At 36.7% G+C, this 18,836-nt stretch overlaps 1 protein-coding gene across 5 annotated transcripts in view; it reads right to left on the reverse strand.

Annotated features, from left to right (window-relative positions):
- Positions 1–458: 458 nt before the first annotated feature.
- The window catches only part of LOC101539748 (cytochrome P450 2C15-like), a 31,707-nt gene continuing 13,329 nt past the window's right edge, over positions 459–18,836 (reverse strand). For all 5 annotated transcript variants that reach the window (XM_055118972.1, XM_012935827.2, XM_012935828.2 and 2 more), the window contains 4 exons: positions 14,949–15,090; positions 9,828–10,015; positions 2,155–2,296; positions 459–640 (listed from right to left, as the gene is read on the reverse strand). In XM_055118972.1, coding sequence (XP_054974947.1) covers positions 459–640; positions 2,155–2,296; positions 9,828–10,015; positions 14,949–15,090 — 654 coding nt within the window. The remainder of the gene's footprint in view (positions 641–2,154; positions 2,297–9,827; positions 10,016–14,948; positions 15,091–18,836) is intronic.

Here is an 18,836-nt window from a genome sequence, read left to right on the forward strand (position 1 = left end):
CTGTCATATTGTCTATCTATAACTAGTAAATATTATTATATATAGTGGCCAGTACAAAAGTTATAGATTAATGAAGTAACTGATACATATGCATTGAGATTAAGGAAATACTCTTTTCTTAAATTTATTTCATTTTATTTTAATTTTTTCTTTTGGGGTCACACCTGGCAATGCACAGGGGTTACTCCTGGCTCTGTACTCAGGAATTCGTTCTGGGGTGCTCAGGGGACTGCATGGAATGCTGGAAATCAAACCCAGGTACGTGCAAGGCAAACGTCCTACCTGCTGTACTATCATTCCAGCCCTGGAAACTCTCTTTTAATGTAAATTGGTTGTTCCTGGGAGAGGTAGACAGGGCAATTTCAGGAAGTGAATAAAAATGAAAGAAGGTAAACCCAGCCTAAGGTGAGCAGAAGTCATAGGTAACATCACAGTAAAAACCAAATGGTCTCTACTCTTCACACAGGAATGAAGCAGAGGTTGTAGTTAGGAGGCACAGAAATAAATCCATTGGAAGTTGGGGTAGTGTCAATGTCCTTGGGGTCAACTTCAGATTTCAAGTTAAAATTCTGTAAAATGGTGGTGAGAAATAAAAACAGCTCCATACGAGCCAGACTCTCTCCAGCACATGCCCGTTTCCCTGAAAATAACAAACACAGAATGCAAAAATTTCTTGAATATTTTTTCTCTTGTGAGAAGGAGAATATGCAATACCTATATGATGAATGGTTTTATAAAGACAGGTTTTAATAGGCAGATGAAAAAAAGGTAGACACATATGCTATTCATTTACCTAAACACATATTTCTCTTTAAGTAAATATTTACAGAGGTTCCACATTATGCCAAATACTTCATTAGATAATCCTCTAATTGCTATTTTGACATGTAAAATTTTGATCAGTGTTTCTCTAAAAATAAACATGCATTAGTAGAAATTTCTGTTCCTAATCTGTTATTCCATCACTTTGTTCTCATTCTTCATAACCTCACATTTCTGCAATTACTTCCTCTATGAAAATTCAATAAACCAAGAAGTTTAGAAATTTTACTACTCTGTTATTTTTAATATGCCCTTCATTCATATTTTCAATACCTAGATTAAATTGTGTTTCTAACCTTTTAAAAAACTGGGTGAAATACCCAAAATTCCAGTGATCTGTATCAATAATGATTATCATAAAAAGGAAATGCACAGATACTAAGATTGATGTTTCACTAAAAGACAGCAATTCTATCAACCCTGTGTGAGCAGTCAAGTGTCCAAGAATAGATTACTGGATAAAGAAACTATAGTACATATACACAATAGAATATTACTCAGTCATCAGAAAAGATAAAGAAAATTTGCTGCTGCTACATGGAGGAACCTGGAGAGTATCATGTTAAGTGAAGTTAGTCAGAGAGAGAGAGGGACACACACAATGATCTCTCTCATATGCAGGATATAAAGAACGATAATGGTGGGACAACATATGCCTAAAGACAGTAGAAACAAAGAACATAAGAAATGGTCTTCAGTAGGAAACATGACACTTGAGAATGCTAGGGGATAGGATAGGGAGGGGCAAAATATCTAGGATGGAGGGGAGTGTTCAAGCAGGAGGAGGAGATGGTACAGAAAGATGGTAAAGTGTATGTATGAAACTCTATCAGCAACAGTACTGTAAATCACAGTGCAAAAACTGGCATAGAGTTTTTTTAAAAGCACATCTCTTAGGAGCAGAATGGTAGACAGGAGGCAAATGGGGTTCAGGGTGGGGAGCAATGAGAGAAGGAAGTGGACACTGGTGAAAAAAATCCATGTTGAAACATTGTGTGTCTGAAACCAAATCATGAATAACTTTTGTTTGTCTGTTTTAGGGCCACATCTTGCAATGCTCAGGGGTTACTCCTGGCTCTGCATGCAGGAATCACCCCTGGAAGTGCTCAGGGGACATGACCGTGTGGGTGCTGGGAATCGACTCAGGTTGGCCATGTGCAAGGAAAATGTTCTATCCACTGTACTATTGTCCAATCCCCCACCAACCATTAATAACTTTTTAAATTTCATAAAGGCTAAATTTAGAAAAATAGAATGGCTACTACATGAGTTTTCACTAATTCCCAAAGTGTACCTTGTCCTCCAAGTACAAAGGAATTAAGCATTTGTTACCTGCTGAGAAAGCCATGAAATGGTCACTTTTCTTAAACTTGCCACTCTTATCCAGAAAGTGACCAGGGTCAAACACCTTTGGGTTGGTAAATTCTTTGTCATCATGCAGGACTGAAGTCAGTGATGTTAATATGATTGTGCCCTGAAATAAATATAAACTCAGTTTGGAAGAAGTTGTGAGGCTGCAAGAAATACTCAAAATAATTCAATTCATTATTATAGATTTTTTTAAAAAATACCTGGTTCCAAGAAATGTCAGTGTACCTTGCATCAGATAAAATAAAAATAAAGAACGATACATATAAAACTAGTGGTGGTGATGTTAAATAACGAGGTCTTCAATGGCATTTAAATACTGAATACATGTGATCTAGGATACTAGACCTCAGATTCCATCCTGCTTTTTTGGACACTGATATCTTACACTATCAGATAGATTATTTTATTTGTATCTTCACTAATTTGGATCAATAATAAAATGGAAATATGTATGAAACCTGAAGATTTCAGTATTATCTGCATATAAGACTTTTATACATAAAAATATAATCTAATAAAATATACTATCTTTGTATTAATTAAATAGCACAGTAACAAATACTGGTGTTTAGTATTACAACATATTTGCTTTTTTTTTGCTTTTTTTCTTGGGTCACACCCGACGATGCACAGGGGTTACTCCTGGATCTGCACTCAAGAATTACTCCTGGCGGTGCTCAGGGGACCATATGGGATTCTGGGATCCGAACACGGGTCGGCTGCGTGCAAGGCAAACATCCTACCCTCTATGCTATCACTCCAGCCCCCATATTTGCTTTTCTTAATTAAAAAACATGTGATGGGCTTTTTAACAATGTTGATGAACTAGACTATGTTTTCGCTTTCTTGTGACCTCTTTTATTTCTTTTAGAAGTGATTTATAATTTTTCACTAACTAGGTGTTTCTCTTCCTTTGTAAAATGAATTCATAGATATTTAACTATTTTTGAAATGATAATAAAAATGGAATCACTTATTTTTTTCTCTCTTTTCCATATCTTTGTTAACACATCAGAATGCAATGTATTTTTTCATTTGATTTTGTAGCCTGTAACTTCATGGTTTATTGGTTCTAGGACATTGTTAGTGGAATCTTTGGATTCTCTTTGTACAACATGATGTCCTATTTACATAGTGATCATATAGCTTCATTACTAATATGAATTCCTTTGTTTTATATTCTTGTCTAATTGCTGTGTCAAGGACTTCTCATATAATACTTGTCTTGTGCCTAAACTAAGGGGAAAGCCTTTCAATTTTCCCTCTAAGTATAATGATATCCATGAGTTAATGTGTAAGGTTTTTACACTACAGAGATAAGTTCCCTCAACCCCTATTCTGTTGAGAGTCTCTACCAGGATTATTAGATTGTGTTAAATGTTTTTCTGCATCTAAAAATACAATCAGACCTGCTCAGGATGGGAGATGCCTGCTGAAAGTAGACTCTAGATTGAACACGATGGCCACTCAATATTTCTATTGCCAATATCAACACCCAGAAGGAGAGAGAACAAAAGATAATGCCCTGCCACAGAGTCGAGGGGCGAGGGGGAGAGATACTGGGATCATTGGTGGTGGAGAATGGGCACTGGTGGAGGGATGGGTACTCGAGCATTGTATGACTGAAACACAAGCATGAAAATATGTAAATCTGCAACTGTACCCTCACGGTGATTCACTAATAAAAAATAAATTAATATATATATATATAATGTGGTTCTTGTCCTCTTAATACTGCTGTGAATCATATTAATTATGCATGTTAAAACAAACTTGCTGTGAATTACAGAATTATTTATGTTAAAGCAAACTTGCTTGCTTGGAATAAATACTATCTCACTTGATCATCATGTATGATATTTTCAATGCAGTATCAACATTGTAAAAATGACTATTTTACCCAATGTATTTTATAGGTATAACACCATGCTCATAAAAATTTCTATGGAATTTTATGTATATCTACTATTTATATAAAACCTTAATACTCACAAAATAGCCAATATAATCCTAAGAAAAAAGTATTTGGAAAACATCTCATTCTCAGGCTTTAATCTTTATTACAGAGCTATAGTAATTAAAATTGCATGGTAATGAAGCAAAGTTTCTCAGATTAGCAAGCTGTAATTTTAGGTCCAGAGATTAATTTCAGATGTATGGGCAGTGAATTTATAGAAAAGGACCTAGGTTTATGAAGTGAAGCAAAAATAGCCCTTTAACAAATAGTGTTGGAAAAACTGGTTAGCTAAATACAAACAAATGGAAAAAACCCTGGACCCCTTCTTCACACTGCACATTGCACTTGATTCGAAATTGGTTAAAGACACCAATATCAAATCTTTATTCATAAATTACATTCATTGGTAGCCTCTTGCTCCCACAATCCAAAATCACCACCACGGCCCCACCATGAGATAATAACCTGTTGAAAATTTGAGTATGCAGATTTTGTGACTGAAATCCCCAGGCTCTCTTGGGTTTGGGATGAGATACCACCTCTAACTTCCCTATACTCCTGGAAGCTCCGACAATCACCCCCACTTACCAACTCCAGTACCTCCATGTAAGCTCTTCTATCGGCCTTGCTTCAGAGACCAATAAATAAATCTCAAAAGAGATCAAAAGCCACAGTTAATCTCGGGCCTGTGCAAGGCTGAACAGGAAAAATAGGAGGGGCATGGGTCAACCTGGTGCCCACCCAAGCAGAAATCCCCTCCCTCACTTCCAGCTGCTTGCTTCCACAATCCAAAATCACTGGCATGTCTCTTGCCAGACTCCACCATCTTGGGACAAACCTCACAAAGATATAGTCTGCTGAAAATTTGAGTAAACAGATTTTGTGACTGAAACCTACAGGCCTTCAGGGGGTCAGGCTGGGCTACCTTCCTCCACCTCCCTGTACTTCTGGAAGCCTCAGCAGTCACGTCCACGCACCAAAATCCATGCAGTTAAAAAAGCTACTCCTGCCTTACCTTCCCAATAAAATTATAAAATGCCCTGAACAAACACGATGACCTCCTTTTAGTAGCCATATTGCAAACCACAATGTGCAAAAGTAGAGAGATGCAGGTAGAAGGGAGTGTTGGAGAATGGTGGGATGGAAATGGGAGTCATTGGTGGTGGGAAATGTGAACTGGTGGAGGAATGGGTGTTGTATCATTGTATGACTGAAATCTAATCATGAGCAGCTTTGTAATGGTTTTACAAATATTCAATAAAATTTTAAAAAACACACGTACACCTATGTTTATCACAGCATTATTCACAACAACCAAGATCGAGAAACAATCCAAATGCCCAACAATTGAATGATAAAAAACTTGTGGTGTATACACAATGGAATCATACTCAGCTATGAAATAAAATCAAATTTGATAGTTTACTGGATGGAATTAGTTGTCTAATTAATTCTATAATTAATTAGAATTCTAATTAATTCTAGTAATTCCATACTGTTATGTGAACCAGAACAAAAAAGTATAAGGATTAGGTGACTCCTCTCATTTTAAATCTAATGGAAAAATCACGTGGTTGCAAAATTCCCCGTGGAAACAACTACAAGTTTGATCAAGAGAACCATGACCTAAGTATGCTGGTGAGAGGGGAACCAGGAGATAATGGTGAAGGGGTCCTGACACTACAATAGTGGACATGTTGTAGCAGTAAGAAAGTAGATAACGAGGGCTGGAGCGATAGCACAGCGGTTGGACTTTTGCCTTTCAAGTGGTCGACCGACCGGAATTCGGAGTTCGATTCCTCTGTCCCTCTCGGAGAGCCCGGCAAGCTCCCGAGAGTATCAAGCCCGGGCGGTAAATCTGACAAGGTACCCGTGTGTACTGGATATGCCAGAAACAGTAACAATAAGTCTCTCAATGAGAGACAGTTACTGGTGCCCGCTCGAACAAATCGATGAGCAAGGGGATTACAGTGACAGTGACAGTGACTGTAAAAAATATTTGGGCTATAAGGCCAAAGGTGAGAGAGGCCCTGGATTCGACACATGGCATACATAGCCTGGCACCCTGAGAACTGTTGAGAATGCCTTGAGAATCTGGCAGTTTTTGGAATGGTCCTGGCACAAAGAGTACCTCTGGATTTGACCTCCCGGAATAAATTTTTTAAATACAGCACATTCTCACACTATGCACATAAATTAATTCAAGCTGGATTAAGAACTATATAAAATACATATTTTATGACATAAAATACATGGAAGGAAAAATGATATTGACTATAAATTCTTTAGTTGTTTAATAAGAGAAATAAAAGCATAATGAACAAATTAAAATACATCAAGCTATAAGGATTCTTCACTATGAGAGAAACTCACTAAAACAAAAGACATCGTATTGAATGGGTAAATTATTCACTATTATAATATGACATGCAGCCAATATTGAAGATGAAGATGTTTAAGGAGTACACAAAACTGCAATAAAAATAACAGAGGACCCCATCAGAAATGGGAAGAGGAGGTAAACAATGAAGAGATAAAGATGTCCTTAAGGCACATGGGAAAAATAATTATTATCAGTGATTATTAAATAAAACTGTGAATGAGATAGCACCTCACATAGTGAGAGTGACATATATAAAAATGACCAGAAACAATGAGAGCCAGCAGAAAAGTGGTGAAACATGAACCTTCATTCAGTGTTGGTAGGGACATAAACTGGTTCAACTACTATGGAAAACAGTATGAAGACCTCAAAAATATTAAAAATAGAACACCATATACACATAAATTGTACTTCAAGTATCTATTCCAAGAACACAAAAACTCTTATTTGAAAAGATATATGCACACCCTATGTTCACTGAAGCATGACTTACAATAGCCAAGATCTGGAAACAACTTAAGTGCTCAATGACAGATGAATGAACCAAGGTGTGGAACACCTATACAATGGAAAACTATTCAGCCATGAGGGAAGATGAACTCTTGCTTCTTAGTCTAACCTGAACTGGAGGATGTCATGCTAAAGTGAAGTCAGTCAGAAAGTGAAAGACAAATACTGGGTGACTTCATTCACTTGTGGTAAAGTAAGAAGGTAAGGGAATAGACTATTTAGAGTGAAAATATTCCCTAGGCATCCATGTCTACCTCCCACAACTGCCTGCAATATTGACTTACCCACAGGTCCTGTTCTACCAATTCATGACTAAATCTTCAAGGAGGTGAAAGCCAAACAGCTAAAATGTATGGACATTCTGGGATACCCTCGGGAAGCAGGCAGGCTGAGTACCCTGCTGAAGCCCCAACAGCTGTACTCACACCCCACCGCTGGAGCCACACCAAGGGTTAACTCCACCACTTCACTAATATTCTCTCCAGAGACACCAAACTGCAAAATATTTCCGGTACCCTGGTAGCAAGGCTGGGAAATCTGGGGTCTTCTCAGTGTGGGGGTAGGAAGCCTCCTCCCAGGCCCCATATTTCAAGAAGCCCAGGCAGCCACAATCACATCCCCCATCCACCACCTTGCTAACTTATTGGCTCAGACCAAAGATCCTGAAGTCTCTGGTATGTGACCACACGGCACCTCCTAATTTCTCAAGATGCTGAAATTCCAGCAGAAAGACACCCAATTGGATGCTAAAGTAACATAGAAGCCAACCAAACTCAACAAACAGAAACAATAATACAGAAGGCTCAACTAGCAACAAAGAGCCTAGTAAATTCTTAGATATGGACTTAACAACCCAGTGATGAGATATAACAATTTTTATAAAAATTGATTTTTATACTTATCAATTTTAATATTGGAGTTTGTTATCTAATAAATTTTAGCTCTAGAATTAATTATACTAACAGTTGTGACTTTTTTATACATTAAAATAAATATATATTTTTTAATTTCTAAGATTTACCACAGAAATTAAGTTGTCTTGTGAAGGAGAGTGGGCTAAAAGTAACCACTGTACTGTGGTGGATTCTACTGTCACTATGCTACTAGCAAAGTGTGTACCTTATGAGTGTGTAAACATTTACATGTTTATAAACCGATGTTATCTCAAAAAATTTAAAACAAATATGTATCAAATTTCCTGAGATTAATCCTAACTAGATGCACAGAAAAATAAAATTAGATAAATCATCATATGCAATACCTCATAAGCGATAACTGATTCAAGCAGTTTTTATCCATTAGGCTAAACCTTTTGGGAAATTATTGGTCAGTATCTTGTTTATAACTCACTGAAGTGTCATTCCTAGTTTCACATTAGTGAAATGTAAAAACCAAACCATACAAAAACAAACAAAAGCAAAATCTAAAAATACCCAAACATATATCTCCTTAAAAATTACTGAAACAGAATAATTAATACTGGCATAAATGACATGATCCACTTCCATAGTCAGTGGGACATACAAAGCACCTATGTGCTTTTTTGGTCAAAGTTGTGACTAAAATCTAATCTCTGGAAAGCAATCACACAAAAGAAGGCTCAGAAATATTTTGCATGTCTATTGTCCCAGACACCACAAAGTTAAATGAATTGAAAGAAAAGCAATAGAATAACAGAAAAATAAAGGGAAAGATAGCCAAATTAAATGTTATTTTTTGAACACTTATTGAAAAGAAAATATGAAATATTATTTTATTGATGATTACTTGAGTTTGAATGCTATAAAACAACTTGGGACAAAAATTAATTATTATTAAATATATATATATACTGAAGTTTTTAAGGTGTTGATCGATGCTTCTATATCTCTAAATGCATCTAAATGTATACACAAGAATTTATATATTAGACAATGCTAAGCATATATATTTTATTGTTTTTAGTTTTTAAAACTTTTTAATGTAAAGTTGAAAATTCCATTTCTTAAAGTTGTTATGTAAAAGATCTGTGACTCTGTTTTAATAATTGTTCCTTCATATGTTTTAAGCAAGTAATATAAAAAAATTTTACTTAAGCTTAAAAAAGTAAAAATAAGAAGAGTCAATATTTTCTTTCTTTTTTTGGGGGGAGGAGGTTACACCCGTGATGCTCAGGGGTTATTCCTAGCTCTGCACTCAGGAATTTCTCCTGGCAGTGCTAGGGGACCATATGGTATGCTGGAAATCGAACCCAGGTCGGCCCTGCAAGGCAAATGCCCTACCCACTGTGCTATTTCTCCAGTCCTCAAGCAGCCAGTATTTTTTATTAAATATTGTTCAAACAGTTGAATATTTTTAAAGAAATAAAAAGAAACATAACTATTATGCCACAGTGGAATAAAAAACTTATGTAAACTCTTACCTGAATTTAAACTCATTGTAAACACTGATTATAATAATTTTTTAAAATTCTTACCTGAATTCAAAAATGACTTAAATGCAAGCACTAAATCTATAAAATTTTATAAATAAATGATGGTAACTCTTTGGGTCCCTGTATTTGAAAATGTCCTTTACACAGGAGGAGGAAACCACAAATACATCAATGCAATGTGCTCTATTTCATCATCTTATAACAGACATTGATACCAACAACCAATATGCAGATTGATTCTATCACCTTTTTTGTACACTTATCTTGTATTCTTAGATGACTGGACACATAATGTTCAATGAACAGAACAGTGGGTCTGTTCAATAGAACCACTCAGAACAGAATAACAACAATAATTAAAAAATTCTTACCTTGGGAATAAAGTAATTTCTGAATTTAACATCACGGGTCACAGCATGAGGCAAATTGTTGGGAAGGAGGTCAATGAATCTCTGGACCTCATGCACCAAGGCATCCATGTAGGGCATGTTGCTCCTGTCCTGCATGCAGGGGCTCCGGTGTCTGCCAATCACACGCTCAATCTCCTCTTGGGCTTTAGCTGATGAAATGCAAGTAAAACTCATTAAAAAAGAGAATGATAAGTACCACATGTGTTTACCATTTCAGGAATATGCAAAGCATTATGTAAGTCCTAGCATCATTATACGCACCAGCTACATTTCAGAATTTGCTAATGCATTTAACTCACATATAAGATACATCTCTCCACACACATATACTAGCACATGTGATAATGAAAAATAATGTCTCAAAGTATAAATGAAATTAAGAAATTTTAGTCTATTTAAAAATAAAAATAGGAATATTAATTTTATATCTAATAATTATTAGTAAAAATTAAATTACAGGGGCTAGAGTGCAGCAGGTAAGGCATTTGTCTTGCATGTGCGCAACCTGGGTTTGATCCCTGGCAGCCCCTATGGTCCCTCAAGACTGCCAGGAGTGATCCCTGAGCTTAAGCCCTGAGAACTGCCAAGTGTGGTCCACAAACAAATTCAATTACAATGACTTTAAATGTGGTGTTGCAGTCATCAGACCATAATCCATAAGGTACATTGAGGAGAAGGTCGGTAAAACCCTCCACGATATTGAAGCTAAAGGTATCTTCAAAGATGACACACAACTGATCAACCAAATGGAAACAGAGATAAGCAATGAGACTATATTAAACTAAGAAGATTCTGCACTGCAAAAGATACAGTGACCAGAATACAAAGACAATCTACAGAATAAGAAAGGATATTCACCCAATACCCATCTGATAAGGTGTTGATATCAAGGATATATAAGGCACTAGTTGAACTCTCCAAGAAGAAAACACCCAGCCCCATCAGAAAATGGGGCAAATAAATGAACAGAAACTTTCCCAAGGAAGAGATACGAATGGCCAAAAGGCACATGAAAAAATGCTCTTTGTCACTAATAATCCTCAGGCAGATGCAGATCAAAAGAACTATGAGATACCACCTCACACCACAGAGACAGGAACACATCCAAAAGAACAAAGGCAACCACTGTTGGCAAGGGTATGGGGAGAAAGGGGCTGTTCTAAACTGCTGGTGGGAATGTCGACTGGTTCAGCCCTTTTGGAAAACAATATGGACGCTTCTCAAAAAATTTGAAATTGAGCTTCCATTTGACCCAGCAACACAACTTCTGGGAATATATCCCGGAGAAGCAAAAAGCATAGTCAAAACTACAACTGCACTTATATGTTCATCACGGCACTGTTTACAATAGCCAGAATCTGGAAAAAACCCGAGTGGCTGAGAACAGATGACTGGTTAAAGAAACTCTGGTACATCTATACAATTCAATACTATGCAGCTGTTAGAAAAGATGAAGTCATGAACTTTGCATATAAGTGGATCAGCATGGAAAGCATCATGCTAAGTGAAATGAATCAGAAAGAGAAAGACAGACAGAAATGTTGCACTAATCTGTGGAATATAAAATAACAAAATAGGAGATTAACACCCAAGAATAATAGAAATAAGTACCAGGAGTTTTGCTCCATGGATTGAAAGCCGGGCTCACATGCTGGGGGGAAAGGCAGATCAGATAGAGAAGGGAAAACCAAGTAAAATGCGGTTAGAGGACCCACTCAGGAAGGGAGATGCGTGCTGAAAGTAGACTATGGCCACTCAATACCTCTATTGCAAACCACAACACCCAAAAAGGAGAGAGAGAACAAAAGGGAATGCCCTGCCACAGAAGCGGGGTAGGGGTGGGGTTTGGGATTGGGGGGGTGCGTGGGATACCAGTTTCATCGGTGGTGGAGAATGGGCACTGGTGGAGGGATGGGTTCTTGAACATTGTATGACGGAAACACAAGCATGAAAATGTGTAAATCTGTAACTGTACCCTCACGGTGATTCACTAATAAAAAAAATAAACAAAAAAAATGTGGTGTTGTAGCATAATTGTGTTTTGTTAGTGTGTTCAATTTTTAAGAGTGCTACTTTCATCTTATGACTTGCCAAATGCTTTAAATGCTGAAGCTTAAGTTTCTTTCAAATTTATTCTTCATTTCAAAATTAAACTCCTTTCTATTTCTTACCTGTTTTTAGACTTTCTGATGTCTAGCCTCATCTCACACAGAAGATATGTCATGTAGAAATACAAACACACAATCACACACAAATATTATCCTTATTTATTCCTCTAATATACTTAGACCACAATTTTTGGCTATTAGAATATACATTTTAACATAATTCTAACTGTGCAAACCAAGTGTCCAGTAGGAAAACTTGATTATGCAAAATGTGGGTTATTTTATTCCACTTAATAATGTATCTTCATTTCAGTTTATACTTTTAAAGAATATTTTGATGTACAATTATTTCTAAATTCTGAGATAGCTTGTTGCAAATCTGAATTAAAATATGTATTGCATTAATAATTGATAATAATAGGAATACTGTGCTAATTAAGCACTACTCTTGTTCTTTGTATCTCCTCTGATAACTGTTTATCCAGAATTCTATTTTGAATTTTCTATTTTCCTGGCCGGGTATCTTGTAACTTCCTGACACTTTCATTCTAAACAAGCTCCCCAGATTCTTGAAGTTCATTATTTCTCCTGACATAATCTCAGACAATGAGAGGGTAAAGGGGAAAGTGAGTGTGGGGATGTGGAGGCATTTTATCAAACATACAGGTCTGGGTATACTTTCACTAAAACACAATTAAACAGTTGCTGTTAAGAACTCTAATAATGGGGCCAGAGTGATAGTACAGCAGGTAGGGCATTTGCATTTCATGTCGCTGACTCAGGTTCAATTTCTGGTATTCCATATGTTCCCCCAAGCCCCTCCAGGAATAATTCCTGAATGAAGAGCCAAAGTAACCCCTAAGTATTGCTGAGTGTGACCCCAAACCCACAAAGGAAAAAAAGAATTCTAATGCTGTAATGCGGTTCTAAATTCTCTTCTATTTTATAGAACCTAATGAATCTCTCTGTAATGTTCCTAATCTCCCCTCAATACTGATGTGAAATTCTTTAAACCTATGTGTCTGTTTGTGTGTGTGCTGGGGGGGCAGTGTATGCTTTATATGCAATAATGACAACCAAGTACCTACCTTTATTGAAAACAGGGAAGCCTTCTCTACAGTAATTCACTATCTAGAGGGTGTTAATTTTTGCTTCTTTTTAAAAATCAGTTTCCTAAATTTCAGAAGGCAGAAGAGTAGTTGAGGGTATCTGAATTCAAGAACTGAATTCTTATTTTTCTTTTCAGTTGTGCACATCACACTTTTCCTGTGCCTTCCTGTCAGGCCCTTAGATTAAGGTTCTCCAGGGAGAAAACGTCCCTTACCCTACTGAAGTAAACATTAAAGAAGTTTTGGAGGGAAGACAGCAGAAAGAGTTCTTACCCTCAGTCTATTCCTCTATTTTCATTGACTCTAAGTTCCAGTTACTGAAACTTAAAATTGTAGGACATGAAAGTTTTTCCTCAATACAACTACCTATTCTGACAGACTACAGCCTCATTTTATCAATGGAGTACCTTATTGCTAGTTATATTTTATATGTTTCAGAAAACTGCCAGAAGTTCAGTGTTTTTTAAAGCTATTTCCAGACTTCTTTAACTTTTGTCATATTTATCAGTGTACCAGGATGTATAATACTATTAAAGACACATATATATACATATATGTGTATATATATGTATATATATATACATGTATATATTGCTTTTTGGGTCACATCTGGCGATGCTCAGGGGTTACTCCTGGCTTTGCACTCAGGAATCACTCCTGGCAGTGCTCAGGAGATCATATGAGATGCTGGAAATTGAACCAGATCAGCTGTATGCAAGGCAAACACCCTACCCGCTGTGCTATCACTCCACTGTAGCACTGTAGCACAATCCTCCCTTTGTTCATCAATTTGCTTGAGCAGGCATCAGTAACATCTCCATTGTGAGACTTGCTGTTATCGTTTTTGGCATATCAAATATGCCATGGGTTGCTTGCCAAGCTCTGCTGTGCTGGTGGTATACTCTCGGTAGCTTGCTGGGCTTGCCGAGAGGGACAGAGGAATCAAACCCAGGTGGCCACGTGCAAGGCAAATGCCCAACCTGCTGTGCTATCACTCCAGTCCTGCTATCAACCCAGCCACTGTTACTGATACTTTTAATGCATACATCATTTCAACACCACACTCATCACCAGAGAGACCACTTCCCTCCAGTGTCCCAAGGGCTCCTCCTACCACCCTTCCCACATAAACTCAAAATCTCTAGTTATAATGACTTTGACCGTTAGTTGTTCCCTCACTGTGTATCTGTTTTTAGTCCCACAAATGAGAGATCTTTTCAAAAAAATTTACTGTGGATGTGGTGACACCTACATGCATATAGATCATGTAGATCATATGGGTGAGTAAAGTTAAGTTCCTGATTCCACAAAAATATAAAGAAATGGTAAGTTGTTAAAACAAACCTGAAGATTATTAAATTTATTGTGAATATAACCTTTAACAATACTTTCCTGTCAATGGAAATGATTTAAGAAACATTCAGTAGATTTCTAAAATTTCGAGCTGTGCTTTAAAATGGATAATTTATATTTTCTATTTCCTGACTTCTGGACAGTGCATGATCAGTACAGGAGAGGTCTCTAATAATACATGTATTGTTCAGACTAAATTTTTTCATATGCAAACAAATATGTAGTTCTTGCCAATTCATGATGGACATCCTGTCACAGATAACCACCCATGAAATTCAATCACTGTTTTCCTTTTTTTTTTGCTCCCTACTGTGATTTAATTTGTCCTAATTATGTTTTCATATTATATAAAGATTCCCATTATTTCCCCCTTATTACATTTTAGAAGATTAAGCAAGTAGTCAGACAGCTGAATAGTGAAGTTTTTCTAAGAAAAACAAGACTCTCTGTGTGCCTTTGCTGTGTTTATCAAGATGTTTCTGAAATTCTCCCAGTCTACTTGCTGGTGATACCTGTGACATCTGGGTGCTTTAGCAGCAGAAGCAAAGCATATTTCAGTGTGGTGCTTGTTGTCTCTGTCCCAGCTCCAAATAGATCAAATACAGCGGTCACCAAATTTTCTAAAGTAAATATCAGCTCTTGACTCTGTTTTTCCTAAAAAGATTTTGACAAAATTATTTGAGAAATAATTTTCCAGAACTAAAGCTGATCCAATATAGCTCACATTATAAAATTAAGCAACTTATGAGATTCCAGTTATATTTTATAAAATATTATGATATGGTATGATAAAACACAATATCAGATGACTAGAAGGTCATTTTCCAGTATCTAATCCCTTGTTTACGTAGAATTTCTGATTATTAGATTTTTCTCACAGTTAGATGTGTCATGAACATAATCTTTATCAGTAAGAAATAAAAGGAGATTGAATGTGCTATTTTCTCTCTTTCTCCTTTTTATCCCAAATTAAGATGGAAGAGCATAGTAGATATCATCTTGGGTGAGAGGAATCAACATTAATTAAGGCTTATTATAAAATACTCTGTGTGGGGGCTGGAGTGATAACATAGCGGGTAGGGCGTTTGCCTTGCACGCGGCTGACCTGGGTTCAAATCCCAGCATCCCATATGGTCCCCTGAGCACCACCAGGAGTAATTCCTGAGTGCAGATCCAGGAGTAACCCCTGTGCATCGCCAGGTGTGATCCAAAAACCACAAAAAAAAAATACTCTGCATGGATGAAGAATACTGGAAGGCACTTGATTCTGATATTCCAGGGTCACTGTATTAAACTATGCTAATATCATTATAGTCCCCGAATGGGAGATGAATACATGAATTACTTGTGAGGATAATAATAAATCTACTCTGAATTGTAGACAAGCATAATATTAATTATTAGAAAAAGCTGAACTAGATGTTTGTCATGGAAGATACAAATATCTGATTCAAGATTTTACAATTTCTCAGTGTAAAATTTATATGAATTCAATATTGTGAGTATTTTGAAACTCTATGATAGCTAATATGGCAGCTCAACCTTAAATATATTCTAGCAAAACAATAGATTCACAAAGACAATATAGTATCATAAAATATTATATATCACATTTAATGAAATGGGCATCTTGACTTAGAAAACAAATTTAAGAATAAATACAGATTTAGAAGACACTGCAAAAAACCCTCACCCCCAGAGTCCCCCAAGAGTGATTCCTGAGTAACCCCCAGAACACCACTGTGTGTGACCCAAAAACTAAAAAAAAAAAAAGAACTGAGGTAAAGATGTGATATAGAATAGCAAGGGGAAGTTCTACATGTGGAAGATATCATTAACATACAAGAGTATGTATTTGCAAACATATCCCTCAGCTTGCGTTAATTTTATTTTGCTCATGTAATTATCAGTGAGCAAATATATATTAAATACTATGTATAAACATAATAAAACAGAATTAAGTCTTCTGAATGTTTGAAATTTCTTGATATTCATGTCCTTGTTATCATTGGCTTCACATAGTACTTAAATTTCTCAGTTCAAAGTAACTCTAATCATCATGAACACCGCAAACCACAGTGTTTATATAAAGGGGAAAACAAAATTTTAAAATTAATTAAAAAACTCTGATATTAGTAAAAAGAGCAGTATATTCACCATCCCGTTGATCATCGAATTTCTCGAGCGGTCTTAGTAACGCCTCCATTTTTCCTAGCCCTGAGATTTTAGAAGCCTCTTTTTACTCGTCAAGTAAATACTAGTACAGTATACTCACAAAACATTATTTTCATTTCCTGAATTAAGTTTGAAATGCAGTGGGTATGTACACATGGGCTATGATTATTAAAGTGGACAAACAATGTTAATATAAATTACATGAAATAATACTGAGAGAAATCAAAGATGATCTAAATAATCAGAAAGTCTTCCCTTGGACAGATCTGGGCACTCTATGTTGTTATAATGACATTACTGGTGTAATCTCACAAAGATGGAAGAGACGACGTTCCCACAAATTAGTCCTTACACTGAAACAACTATTAACCATGCACAAACTTTTTAAATGGTCACTTGGATCTGATGATGTTTTGAGGTCAGTTGAGGTACAAAATGCAGTGCTTAAATCAGTGTCTTGCACATTTGACACATCATGACTAATATTCTTCTTATATTTTTCCAAGGCAGACAATTCCTGAGAGTATGAATGGCATTTCTGCCACAGATAAAGTTTCCAAAGTGGCAAAAGAGATAGAATTCTCAGGACTAGAGTAGTGTTCTGATCACTGGGAGGGTGACACAGAGAACAGCTATGGTTTCAATCCCTAGAGCCTTCAGAAACTTCTCCACTGGTTTTCACCAAGGATACAAACAGAAATCCACCTTTTACTTTACTTTTTTTTTTTAATATAGGCATCTAAGGGCAACTCTCTGTAAGAGCACTGATCACAGAGAAAACCAGTGATTTAAGTATCTACACAGATGAGAAAAAAAACTATTGGCAAAAGTGATAGAGAAAATTACTAAACAAATGTGTAGTAATCAACAATGTAACTCCAAAACAGAAAATTCTTATTTGTGAAGGTACCTTATTACAATGATATTTAATGATCTATTACCGGGCTGGAGTAATAGCACAGTGGGTAGGGTGCTTGCTTTGCATGCGGCCAACACAGTTTGATCCCTCCATCCCCTCAGAGAGGCCAGCAAGCTATTGAGAGTATCCCGTCTGCGGCAGAGCCCTGCAAGCTACCCGTGGCATATTCGATATGCCAAAAAACAGTAACAACAAGACTCACAATGGAGACGTTACTGGTGCCTGCTCAAACAAACTAACGGGATGACAGTGACAGTGATCTATTACCAACAGAAAAAAAGCATAATTTTTTTTTAAAAGACAGAGTCATGATCCATTAATTGATTTGTTCGAGCGGGCACCAGTAATGTCTCTCAATGTGAGACTTATTGTTACTGTTTTTGGCATATCCAATAAATCATGGGTATCTTTCCAGGCTCTTCCGTGCGGGCTCAATACTCTCAGTAGCATACTGGTCTCCCCGAGAGGGGCGGAGGAATCGAACGCGGGTTGGGCGCGTGAAAGGTGAACGCCCTACCACTTCGGTATTGCTCCAGCCCATTAATAGATGAAAATTTAAATTGACACAAAATGTTTAAGCTCAGAAACTGAATTTACAAGATAATACTTTAAATAAATGTCTTAAATATGCTCAATAAGAATATAAATAAGAATGTAAATGTCTTAAATATAAAAAGCTAGAGATAATAATAAATCTGCATAAACAAGCTAAAAATTGATAATAAAAAATAAACTAATAGTTTCAGATACTAAAAAGTACAATATTATAAACAGACAACCAGGATTATAAGGATAATAGAGCAGGTAGGGTGCTTGCCTTGCCTGCTGCTAACCTGGGTTGGATCCTCAGCATTTTATATGGTTCCCTGAGCACCTCCAGGAGTGATCCCTGAGTACAAAGGAGTAAGCCCTGAGCTATAGTTATATGTGGCCTAAGCACCACCCTCACTCCAAAAAATATACAGAAACAGACAACCATAAAGAGTATGTTGGGGCTGGAGTGATAGCACAGCAGGTAGGGCTTTTGCTTTGCAAGCAGCCAACCCGGGTTCGATTCCCAGCATCCCATATAGTCCCCCGAGCACCGCCCTGAGTATCGCTGGGTGTGACCCAAAAAAGAACAAAAAAGAGTATGTTATAATGTCCAAAAGTAGAAAGAGAGTATGGGGAAAACTGTCTTCCATAGAGGCAAGGGGAGGGTTGGGATGGGAGGACATCGGTGGTAGAAAATGTGCAGTGGTGGAGAGATGGGTGTTCGATCATTGTATGACTGAAACTCAAACATTAAAGCTTTGTAACTGTTTCT

The sequence above is a fragment of the Sorex araneus genome, chromosome 11 (assembly GCF_027595985.1).
Source record: "Sorex araneus isolate mSorAra2 chromosome 11, mSorAra2.pri, whole genome shotgun sequence".
In the NCBI taxonomy this organism is placed as follows: Eukaryota; Metazoa; Chordata; class Mammalia; order Eulipotyphla; family Soricidae; genus Sorex; species Sorex araneus.